This window comes from Rhamphochromis sp. 'chilingali', assembly GCF_963969265.1.
Source record: "Rhamphochromis sp. 'chilingali' genome assembly, chromosome: 14".
NCBI lineage: Eukaryota > Metazoa > Chordata > Actinopteri > Cichliformes > Cichlidae > Rhamphochromis > Rhamphochromis sp. 'chilingali'.
In genome coordinates this window covers 6503189-6515558 of record NC_137941.1, presented here as the reverse complement: position 1 = coordinate 6515558, position 12370 = coordinate 6503189, and the positions used below count along the sequence as shown (strand labels likewise).

Here is a 12370-nt window from a genome sequence, read left to right as displayed (position 1 = left end):
TACAAATGAAAAACGTGTTTAAAAACCCCCAAAAAGAGCTGTTAGAAAAAGAAAAAAGGCCAACATCAGCCTGTCCCGTTTAAGAGAAATGCATTTATTGCATTTTTTTTTTTTTTGCAATCACCCTGTACGTCTGTGCCAGCACATTTTTCATATTTTTCTATCATTTTCATTAAGCTGCTCTATGCTCTCTCATCCATCCTTATCTCATCCAAAGCAAACTGCAAAAAGCACTCTCTCTCCTTCATCAGCAGCAGCTTTATTCCTCAGTTGCTTTTGGCTTATTAAGCTAAGAGTTCCTAGCAGTCCTGTTTTCAGCCTTGGCTTCATGAATTTGTTTTTAAGGAATCTTTGTTTTCTTCTTCTTTTGTTTATTTTTTCCAGGACTTCCATTTCTCTTAGTGTTGAATTTTTGTAAACAATGTATTTTGCATTATTAAGAGTTTCTGGACTGGCAGCACAGTTGTGGCATCTCATATGGTGATTTTCTCATTAATACAATTATATTCTGATTATAGGAAATTATCACAAGATAGGATATAAAAAAACTGTTTATTGTTCAAATAAATGACCCGTCTTTACATTCTCTCTTAATATGTGTACTAAGTGTCTTATTAGGCTTGGCAAGACTTTAAAATCAACTAATCAAACATCAGTATTTACCAGCTATGTCACCAGTTACTCTCTCTCTTCAGGGTTTAATCCTAGCTCGACCTCTTCAGCAACCTCCTGTACCTCACTGGCTGGTGGAAGCAGCTCATTGGCTGCTTCTTCTGCTCTTTTATCCAGAGTCCCCTCGAGAGCCTCCTTCAGGGTGAGGCCTCCAGCTTCTGAGTCTCTTACCACACCTTCCTCTGCTGGCATGTTTGGATGATGCCTTTGCAGATGCTTGACCACCTGGAACTTCTGCTTGGCTCTGTAGGAGCAGTGGCGACAGCTGAAAGGTTGCTGCTTGGTGTGAGACAGGTAGTGATGTCTGAGACCCGCAGGCCACCTGAAAGCCTTTTGGCACAAACCGCACGTGTATGGCCTGTCGTCGCTGTGCTGGCGCTGGTGGGTCTTCAGTATGAAGCTAGTCTTGAAGGCTTTGCCGCACTTCTCGCAAACATAAGGGCGCACATCACAGTGCTGTGTGTCGCAGTGTGCGCGGAGGGCGTCTGCTCTGTTGGTGCGGTAGTCGCACTCATCACAGGCGTATGGCTTCTCTCCTGCAGATGACAAACATTATTTAAAAATGTAACCAAATCACTTTATAACTTAGACATATTGCAAGATTAAATTAGAAACTTTCACTTTATGCCTTTCTGCAGGAGACATTTGGTTTGTTTTCACCCCTGACCACTAGAAGGAGCTATTTAACTGATTGTGTGTATATGGGAATTTCTAAAGCTTTCCAGTGGGCTGGACTGATTTTGGCACCCGGGCCTTATGATTGACACTCCTAAATTAGACTGTCCAGTATGCAGTTTGGATACATCAGATAAGCATGTGGACTGTCAGTTTGTGTTTTGTGTTCAGTTTATAACCATCATATCTGCCTGAGCTGTATGGTAAATAAATGTAACGTCTCATTTTCCAACAGCAGCTCTTCAGCTGCATTTTTAGGGGTGAAAACAGCCACCTCTGATACCTGTGTGCTTGGTCATGTGGTATTTCAGCTGAGTCGCCCATTTGCACTTGTAGCCACACTCTGGACAAAGGTACTTCTTCTCTTCTTGGTGAACTCTCATGTGAAGCTATAAAAACATTAAAAATAAAATAAAAGGGACCTGTTATTGCTTTCATTGTGCTCCATTTCATGGAAAGACTCAAAATGAGCCTCAATAAGTAACTACACAACCAGAGGCACTGTAAACGCTTCTGCCATCGTTCTTTGTTTTTAACTTTTAACATGTTGGTCTCAGCGGTTTTGTTGTCGTCTTACAGATACCCGTTTAGTTTTTACTGCGTTTTGTTCCCATTTACTGCTCTTGGTCCTGTTCTGTGCTATAAAGCAAATTTAACTCATCTGGCTTCTGTAAGCCTAAGATCAGAAATCAGGCTCAATAGTTACATGAAATGTTTATCATTTCACTAACTCAAACTATACTAACCCGGATTTATGATTCTAGCTACAAATGATGCCATCTTCCAGGGAACTGACTGGTCAGTAAACCTGCTGATTTCCAATCTCAAACATAACCAGCTCCAGATCACATTATTTCTGCAGCATAAGATGCCAAGTTGATGCACGCTGGCATGAAATGAACATCTTCATAATACGGAAAAGCCAAGTTTAACTGTGAAGACACCTGGAGCCTAAATCCTGCTTGAAAGTACACACCACTATTTATAAATTACATTTTTAATTCTTTTGTTTTTATTGAGCTTCAAAACCTGTTTTTTTTATTCCTTCTTGTGTTTTTAGTTTCCTCGCCATTTCTCTGTCTCAACTTTAAGCTACTTTTGTGCTCCACTGCCTCTGTTTAACGTGCCGTGTAATGTCTCTGTATTTGATATTTTAGTTAGTCCTGTTTTGTTTTTCTCTGATGTCTTACTGTGGTTTCTGTCCTCACCTAGCCTATCATTACTGGCTATTACTTCAATCCAATCCATCCCCAGCCTACATTCAGCTCCTTCCTCCCCTCAGTTTTTGCCCACTTGTGGGTTTGTTCACCCTCCTGTTTTCCAAGCTTGTGTCTTAGTCCAAGTTAACCCTTTAAGTTGTATTAACAAACTCTCCAGCCAGCTTTGCTTGTTTGACTTGTTTTTTTAGTAATAAAGTTGCTTTGAATATTTAGCATCCTGCATTATCTAAAAGCAACGTGTCGATAGAAGTTTTTTCAGTGGACGTGGATACAGATGAACAGAACCAACTGTCTGGGATCTATGGAAGCTTGTTTGGTACCTTCAGCCTCGATGGATCGGTGCAAGTGTAGCTGCACTCCTCACAGCTGTAAGGCTTCTCCCCAGTGTGGATGCGAATGTGCCACGTGATCTTCTGCTTGTTCCGGGTCGAGTACTGGCAGTCGGTGCATTTGTACAAGCGCTTGGTTCCGTGCGAGCGGAGGTGCTGCTCCAGGACCAGCTGATGGTGACAAGCAAACTGGCAGGTGCTGCACCTCAGTGCCTTGTCCTCCGCAGGTCCCTCCTCATGTTCGCTCAAGAGGTGCTGAGCCAGCAGCTGCCTCGTTTTGGTAGCAAAGGGACACACGTGACACTGATGCGCCAGGTGAGCTCTCTGATGAAGCTCGAGGCTTTCCTTAGTTTCAAATGACTCCTGGCAGGTGTTGCATTTCACCTGGGGGTGCTTGCTCTGCTGGTGGGCCCTTAGTGTGATGTCGCTGCTGCAGGTGTAGTCACACTGCTTGCATGAGAAACGCACCTGGAGCTGGTGCACACGCTTGCAGTGGTTTCTCAAAGCGACCTCTGAGCTAAACTGAGCGTCACAGTGGGTGCAAACGTGCTGCAGCTCCCCCGTGTGGCATCTGCGGTTGTGGCGTCTCACGTCGTCGAGCGTGTAGCTGCTGAAGTCGCACAACGAGCAGAAGTGCGTGGGCAGTTTGTCGTGAATGCGTCTCTTGTGTTGGCGCAATTTGGTCACCGCCCCAAAGGTTTTGTCACACACGTCACAGCGGTGACGGCCGACACCTGTGTGGAGAGACTCGTGCTCTTCCAAGCGGTAGCGCCGCGTGGTGCTGAAGGGGCAGAAGCGGCAGCGGTGAGGTCGTGCACCTTTGTGTTTGAGTGCAATGTGCTGCGTCATGCAGCGCTGCTGTTTGCAGCTGAAAGTGCAGTGCTGGCAGTGCAAACGTTTGGGTTTGGCAGCACCGAACTTTTCCTTGCCATGACTACATAAACTGTGTCGGGTCAAAGAAACTTTAGATTTGGCTACAAATGAACAGAGAGCGCACTGTACTTCACCAGGCCTCATGCAGCCTTTTCTTTCATGGCTGTCTAAAGCTCTCTTCTGACTGCACTTAAATGCACAGCTTGGACAGCCAAAAATTTGACGTTTCTTAGAAACTTTTACAAGATCTTCGTCGAGTTTCTCCACCAGCTCTTCTCTTTCTTTGATTGAGTCATTCCCACCTTCATCACCTGTTTCTGAATTGGTCTCATTCTCCCTTTTCCTGAATCTTCTTCTGCAGGTCGAGAGGTGCCGTTTAATTGTTATGAGCCTGACGGATGAGAAGCTGCACAGCTTGCATCTGAATTTCCCACCCTTTTTACTATAAAGGGACTTTTGCTGTTTGTTACTGGAGATCAGTTTCTTCTGACTTTCGGTTTGCTGGTTTTCAGATGCACTGGATGTAGCAGCATCATCATTAACAAAGGTCTTAGAATGAGATGAACACTCAGGATCAGTGGAAATTTTATTTTGCTCTGTCTGATCTGAATTGGATCCCTCCTGATCTACAGTACAGCTCTCCTTTGGAGCAACACTTGTTTCTGAAATGCCTACAAATGTCCTCGTTTTCCGTGGCATGGCTGGGCACTTCTTTTTAAGGTGGCCATCGAGGCCCCGCCTCTGCTTGAACTGCGCACCGCAGGCCTGACACTTGTGGCCCTTCATCCTGCCCTGGCACAGAGCTTGGCAGTGGTGCTTCAAAGCACTCTCTCTGCAGGTGACATAAGAGCATTTCTCACAGCGGTAAACACCTTCAGCTGGCACCACGAGCATCTGCACCCGTCCCTCTAACACCATGGCTTCTGCTTGGTCCTTGTCATACTTTTTCATAGCATTCAGACGCACCTCAGATTGTAATGGCTGACTGTGCTCAGGTGGAAAAGTAGGACTGATTGTTTCACAGTTTCTGTCAGGTGTCTGACAATCTCCGGGCTCAACCAGTTCAGCTGTGTTATTTAGAGGCTCGTAGCTATCATGTATATCTTCATCATGTTCCTCTGATGAGAGGTCTGCTTTTACTTGTGACGCCTCGGGCCTGTTAGAATCTAAAGTAGGAACCCTTTCAGAGTTTTCAGAGGGGGTTTGAAAGTCAGAGGTGGAGAGTGCAGTTAGAACGAGGGTACAGTATTCCTCAGGACTGCCGATGGGCGAAGGACTTTCTGTAATGGTCTCCTGAGAAACAACGTCAAAAACTTCCTCAGGTTGTGAAGCAGGAGACGTTTCTCTGCTGCCATCGTGGTAAGGCAGGACTTGGTCTCTTTGACCTTCAGGAGTACCAGAAGGTGGAGGTCCTTCAGGCAGCTTGTGAGTAACTGAAGGCTTGTTGTAAAAATCCTGCATGAATTCAGCCGAGCTCCTCTCCTTCTCCTTTGCAGCGTAGTTGTCCAGCCACGCTTTGTCCCCGGGCACGTACCCATGTGTTTTCCTCTTGTGAAGGAAAAGGCTGATGCTGCTAAAGGAGGAGTAGAAGCAAAGGGCGCAACGAAACTCTTTCAGCTTGGTGTGTTTGCAGTTCTCGTGATTCTGAAGCGCCTGACGGTAGCAGGTGGTGTACATACAGTATTTGCACTTGAACACGGCGGACTGTCTGTCCTTTCCGGAGTGTTTGGCCAACATATGGTTTCGAAGCTCATATTTGCGCTTGCAGGCGTAAGCGCAGATCTCACACATGAGTGATTTGGCTTGGTGCCGTAATTTGTGGCTGTTTAGCTGGTCCATGCGGTGACAGCGATATGGACACTGATCACAGGGATACCTAGGAGAGGAAACAGGAAGTATTGAATCTAGAACCAACAATGCTTCTTCCACCTCCACTGTTCCCCACCTTAAAGACCCACAGCTGTGCATTCTGGTGTTGCGCTCTTAAGAAACTCAGCTTACACAACAGATCCAAAATTAAAATATAACAAAGATGTGTAAGAAACCTCTTGAGTGCGTACCTAAGGTCCCCTGCATGTTTCCTCATGTGGACGTTAAGGTAGTGTTTCCATTTGGTGACGTATCCACATTCGGCACACATGAAGTTCTTATCATCTGAGTGAGTGAGCATGTGTTTGGACAGGTAGGACTCATCTCGGCACTTGAACTCACACAGGCTGCACTTGTGGGGCCTCTCACCTTAAAGAGGAAAAACAAGTTTAAGAGTTATTGTGTCACAAGGGAGAAATGCCCAGACTTTAAGGCAGGATTCATGTGACCAAACCCATCCTCACCACTGTGCATGAGCATGTGCCGCTTCAAACCCCGTTTGTGCGAGGTCACGTAGCTGCACTGAGAGCAGCGGTGGATCTTCTCGTTGGCGTGCAGATGCCCGAGGTGCTGCTCAAACTCCACGGGGTTGAACGTGACAAAGGAGCAGAAGTCGCAGCTGAGCTTTTCAGGCCCTGCATGACCGAGCCGCTGGTGCTGGAGGAAGACTGTTTTATTGGAGCAAGAAAAATCGCACTCTGAGCAGTGATAGGCGAGGTGCGTCCGATAATGATCATCCATGTCTGTCTCGCTTTTAAAGAGGGCGCCGCAGGCGTGATGACGGCATTCCACTGCTTTGACTCCGTGAGCCTCGGCAGAGTGTCTAATGAGGTCTTTGTGATGAGAACTCTGGAAAGAACAACCCTCCTGAAAGCAGGCCAAGGGTTGGCTGTCAGACGGGATGTTATGTGACTTCATGTGAGCCTTCAATGCGCTGCTCAGGCGAAAGCTTCCCCCACAGGTCGGACAAATGTAGCTGTAACCGTTTTCGCCATCTCCGGCGTGCACGCTGATTAGATGGCGCCGGATTGAGCTCCTCTCCACGGCGGAATACTCGCACAAGTGGCACCGGTGGATCTTTTCGCCGGCCTCTCTGAGCCTGTGAACACGCAGCTTGCTCTTGCTGGTGAAGTAACGCTTGCAGGTGGGACACTGGAGGCTTGGGTCGGGGAAATGCAAACGAAGGTGCTCCTGGAGGTGAGAGCGCAGCTTGAAGCAGCGACGACACTTGGGGCAGGTGTGGGTGCGATAGATGTGCTCTGATCCCTCTGCAAGGTACTCTGTTAAATAGAAACAAATTGAAAATGTTAGTTTAAATATACGTTTACAAGAATAATATGCAATAATACTAAGTGCAATAATCCTTTCTGTCATCGTTGTATTTTTACTCAGTTGTGTATATAGTATTTGTATTTGTATTCTATTTTTATCTTATTGTATATTTATTTTATTCTATTCTGTACAGTTGTGTACTGTATTTATTCTTATTGTATTCTAATTTTTGCCTCATAACTTTTGCACTGTCCACTTCCTGCTGTGACAAAACAAATTTCCCACGTGTGGGACTAATAAAGGTTATCTTATCTTATAATGGGTTGTCTTTGTTACAGTTTATATTTTGCATTGTTTACTGTTTTTTCCTTCTGTCATTTTGATTAAAGAACAGATCTTTTATGTCATGTTAAACAGTAATGAGAGATGGGTTTTTTTGTAATAAACCACTTGTGATGGGCACCAATCACTCACAACATCTGTCTAATAATGTGTAGGTCTCTTTTGTGGCATCAAAAGAGCTCCTAGCTTTCAGGGCATTGATGTGGGACTCCAACGGGTGTCTGTACTGCGACTTTGGCAACAACTTTGAGATTATAAAATAAGGCCTCTCTGGATCCGAATTGTTCCAGCACATATCAGTAGGATCATTGAGAACAGGATTTAGGACTCTGGAGTTCAGGAAAGCCATGAGCTCTGCAGTTTTTTGTGGTAAGACAAGGGTCACTGTCCTGCTTGGGGGGTTGCCACCAACAAGATTTTGTCTACTATGAAACTAACTTCTGGTTTGCATTGAGGAGACCACGTCTACTTTTAATAGCAGGCTTTGGACATTCCTTTCTGATTAACCTTTAAATTAAGGCCATACAGGGTGGACCTGAACCTTTCCTCAACTTTGCAACTAAATGTTTCAATCACATCTTCACTCCTGTGTTTGTGTCATTAATGTTTGCCTACTCTACCATAGTTTCGTTTGTTGTCCATCTACTGTACTGTTTCTTCTCATTCTCCTCTTTCCCTTTGCAGTCTGCTGGAGGACTTTTCCTGTTACAGATTTCCCCCCCACTTTTGCCAAATATTGTCTCGTGAGGCATCATTGGCTTTGTCTAGGAAGAATTACAAATCTTTGAGGAAGTGCCATCACGTGACTTGGACTGTGGAGGGTGGAGCATTTCCTTCCTACTTGAATAAGCTTATAACGTCCTAGCTTGACCAGTCAACCAGTTATGTGGAGAGAGAGGAACATTAGCACAATTAGGGTATAAACAGTGGTAACAGCACTTTAGGAGGTCCTAGAGCAGGAAAGGATATTGAGTCAAATGAAAACTGCAACTGAACAGCATCATTTTTATTATAAAGGCACAGGCCAGTATCAGGCAGAACCTGTTGTACAAGGACAGCAGGATGAAGGTCAACCTGGGTATACACTAATCTCAGAATAGATGATGATGTGGTTTCCTGGAGGGAAGAAATTCATAATGGTGGAACCAACAGTGTCAGGGGAGGGGTGTGAAGAAGCAGGCGAGATAACAAAGAACCAGCGACTTGATCTTAGAGACTCAGAGCTTTTGATTGTCATTTTGCAGTTTCTTGCACTGCGAAATTGGGTAGCTGGACCACAAAGGTGCAAAAGTAAAGAAGAGAAAACAATATACAACCCCAAAAAAGGTGTTACTTGATGACTTCTACATCTGGCTAAAGCTCCATCTAGTGAAAATGTCTGCAAAGTGTAGGATCATTGACACGTGTATAAAGTGCCAATTGGTACTATACAAATCAAATGTATCAGAATTAGGAGAATCATGTCAAAGTGACTTCCATGTGAGTGCCCAGGAGCCACTGTGTTCAAGCAGACTGTCAGATTTAATGTTGTAGCTGATTACAGTGGTCACCATAATAATCCACTAAGCAGATAATAGGTGTTCTTACCTTTGGATGGCACTGATGTAGCATCTCCTGCTAAAGTCGTGTCTTTCATGCCACCTGGCCTCTCAGGTTGTTCCTCTGGCCCACAAGCTCGATTTTTTCTTTGTGACACGCTGACCTCAGACAAGCAGCTTTCCTTATAGCCCATCGGTGTTGGCTCCTGCTCATTCCCTAAGAGAAAATAATCATAATTTCCATCTTACAGCTAAGGTTTGAAGGTATGAGAGTTCCACCTCCCCGCAGGGCCCACTTACCTTGAGCATTATTTGGTAGATATTTGTGTTCCAAGAGGTGGCCATTCAGGGTTTTAGCATTTTGAGAGACAAACTGGCAGTGAAAGCAGCCAAAGGGCATGTGTCCTTTCCGATGGCTTTCCATCTCAGCTTGTGTAAGGAATGACTTTTTACAAGCCCGGTAGGTGCAGGGCACAAGAGTGAGGCCATGTGTAGACATTATGTGGGCTTGATACTCGTCACGGTCCGAGACACTGAAGTAGCAGCCTTTCTCAGAGCAGGAGAACGGGCCTGTCAGGTCTGGGTCACTGTGGCTGGTTTTAAAGTGATGTTTAAGAGCAGCTGGTTTGGAAAAGACCTCAGCACACCGAGAACACTTGAATCTGTCCAGCTGCACTTTACTGGATGAAGCGATTTGTCTTTGTGAACAGGGGTGAGAGGCAAACATGCCGCTGTCTGAAAAGCTCTGTCCACATTTTTCACAATGAAAATCCATCGTCTCCATTGTGTCTAAAAAAAAATAAAGAGTAAAGCCTTAAAATTTCACAACAATTTAATATCATGTTAGGGTACACATGCACAAGTTAAACATCAGACTCTATAACATTCCTGTCCTTTTCAGTCCTTTCTGACTGTATGCATCAGCTCATTGAGTGACTTATGTATGTATGTGTATATATGTATATATTGTACTATTCTTAGTTAGTGTATTGTCTGTCTTGTCTTAATGTTGGTTTATAATGGAGCACTGTAACAAAAAATAATTTCCCCCAGGGATCAGTAAAGTATTCTGATTATGATTATGATTAGTTTCACATCTGTGTTTAACGACCAATCACTCCATGTGTGTATAAATAACCCTGTTCGTTCTTGGTGTTGGGCTGTCTGTTCCTTGTCCTTCTCGCACTCTTGTGAATTCCTGTTTTGCTTTTAGTTTTGATATTATTCAGAACTTCTTTTTTTTTGTTTAAATCAAACATTATTAAGGGTTTGCTTTTTCTTTTGTTCCATTTGTCATCTCACTCCTGAACTATGATATGGGATATTAATTCCCAGCATGTGAAAACACAGTAGAACCTGCATCCTCCTCTGTCACACCAACCCTCTGCATGTCCTCCTTCACTACATCCATGAGTCTTGTCGGTGGTCTTCCTCTTTTCCTCCCGCCCAACAGCTCAGTATTAGACTTTGATATATATTTTGTGCATGTAGATAAAAAAAAAAAGTCTGGAATAAAGTGGTATCTTAATGGTGCTGATATGATCATAGTTGCTGGAAATGCACTGATAACACCCGAACTTTTCAAGCTGAAAACCCACAGACTTCCAAATGTCCCCACTGTAGCATACAGTGGGGCAAAAAAGTATTTAGTCAGCCACCGATTGTGCAAGTTCCCCCACTTAAAATGATGACAGAGGTCAGTAATTTGCACCAGAGGTACACTTCAACTGTGAGAGACAGAATGTGAAAAAAAAAAAAATCCATGAATCCACATGGTAGGATTTGTAAAGAATTTATTCGTAAATCAGGGTGGAAAATAAGTATTTGGTCAATAACAAAAATACAACTCAATACTTTGTAACATAACCTTTGTTGGCAATAACAGAGGTCAAACGTTTACTATAGGTCTTTACCAGGTTTGCACACACAGTAGCTGGTATTTTGGCCCATTCCTCCATGCAGATCTTCTCGAGAGCAGTGATGTTTTGGGCTGTCGCCGAGCAACACGGACTTTCAACTCCCGCCTCAGATTTTCTATGGGGTTGAGGTCTGGAGACTGGCTAGGCCACTCCAGGACTTTCAAATGCTTCTTACGGAGCCACTCCTTTGTTGCCCGGGCGGTGTGTTTTGGATCATTGTCATGTTGGAAGACCCAGCCTCGTTTCATCTCCAAAGTTCTCACTGATGGAAGGAGGTTTTGGCTCAAAATCTCACGATACATGGCCCCATTCATTCTGTCCTTAACACGGATCAGTCGTCCTGTCCCCTTGGCAGAAAAACAGCCCCATAGCATGATGTTTCCACCCCCATGCTTCACAGTAGGTATGGTGTTCTTGGGATGCAACTCAGTATTCTTCTTCCTCCAAACACGACGAGTTGAGTTTATACCAAAAAGTTCTACTTTGGTTTCGTCTGACCAAATGACATTCTCCCAATCCTCTGCTGTATCATCCATGTGCTCTCTGACAAACTTCAGACGGGCCTGGACATGCACTGGCTTCAGCAGCGGAACACGTCTGGCACTGCGGGATTTGATTCCCTGCCGTTGTAGTGTGTTACTGATGGTGACCTTTGTTACTTTGGTCCCAGCTCTCTGCAGGTCATTCACCAGGTCCCCCCGTGTGGTTCTGGGATCTTTGCTCACCGTTCTCATGATCATTTTGACCCCACGGGATGAGATCTTGCGTGGAGCCCCAGATCGAGGGAGATTATCAGTGGTCTTGTATGTCTTCCATTTTCTGATGATTGCTCCCACAGTTGATTTTTTCACACCAAGCTGCTTGCCTATTGTAGATTCACTCTTCCCAGTCTGGTGCAGGTCTACAATACTTTTCCTGGTGTCCTTCGAAAGCTCTTTGGTCTTGGCCATGGCGGAGTTTGGAGTCTGACTGTTTGAGGCTGTGGACAGGTGTCTTTTATACAGATGAGTTCAAACAGGTGCCATTCATACAGGTAACGAGTGGGGGACAGAAAAGCTTCTTACAGAAGATGTTACAGGTCTGTGAGAGCCAGAGATTTTCCTTGTTTGAGGTGACCAAATACTTATTTTCCACCCTGATTTACGAATAAATTCTTTACAAATCCTACCATGTGGATTCATGGATTTTTTTTTCACATTCTGTCTCTCACAGTTGAAGTGTACCTCTGGTGCAAATTACTGACCTCTGTCATCATTTTAAGTGGGGGAACTTGCACAAGCGGTGGCTGACTAAATACTTTTTTGCCCCACTGTATAACTTACCCTTTAATCAGGGATAATATATAGAAAAAATTAATGACATACAGATATTGATATTAATATAACTTTGATAGTACATAGTGGTCTTTCATACTGATGAAATTACTGCACTAGTGCTAACTGTAATAAGACACATCACAGGTACACGGTTACATGCACAAAATTGCAGGTGCTTACAGTAGAAAATGAACTTCAGAGTCAGACCTACTGCCCGGGTTTCCACGGTCCTTTGGATCCAAAAAACAAAACATCAACAGCTGTGTTTAACCGCAAGGCTGCACCGTCTGCCTCATTGAATCCACTTTTACTGACTGCCTGTTATAGAAATCCTTAGCTGTCAGT

General features: G+C 44.4%; 1 protein-coding gene across 2 annotated transcripts; it reads right to left on the bottom strand.

Moving 5' to 3' along the window:
- Window positions 1-674: 674 nt before the first annotated feature.
- On the bottom strand, window positions 675-12367 carry znf142 (zinc finger protein 142). Of its 2 annotated transcripts, none has more exons than XM_080903174.1 (8): window positions 12206-12367; window positions 9091-9579; window positions 8840-9007; window positions 6103-6918; window positions 5830-6007; window positions 2888-5645; window positions 1631-1736; window positions 675-1208 (listed from the first exon to the last, which is right to left on the bottom strand). In XM_080903174.1, exons 2-8 carry the CDS (start codon window positions 9572-9574, stop codon window positions 679-681), a joined length of 5040 nt encoding a protein of 1679 aa, XP_080759300.1. In that variant the 5' UTR covers window positions 9575-9579; window positions 12206-12367; the 3' UTR covers window positions 675-678. The 2 variants fall into 2 exon arrangements, with proteins under 2 accessions (XP_080759300.1, XP_080759301.1); XM_080903175.1 differs by having other exon boundaries at window positions 12233-12353.
- Between the last annotated feature and the right edge of the window lie 3 nt (window positions 12368-12370).

Excerpts from the sequence above, each read along its gene's own strand:
- znf142 (XM_080903174.1), bottom strand. The coding sequence starts at position 9,574 with ATGGAGACGATGGATTTTCATTGTGAAAAATGTGGACAGAGCTTTTCA. Across the intron at positions 1,737-2,887 it reads CCGATCCATCGAGGCTGAAG|CTTCACATGAGAGTTCACCA; the intron begins GTACCAAACAAG and ends ATGTTTTTATAG. Across the intron at positions 1,209-1,630 it reads CCACATGACCAAGCACACAG|GAGAGAAGCCATACGCCTGT; the intron begins GTATCAGAGGTG and ends TGTCATCTGCAG.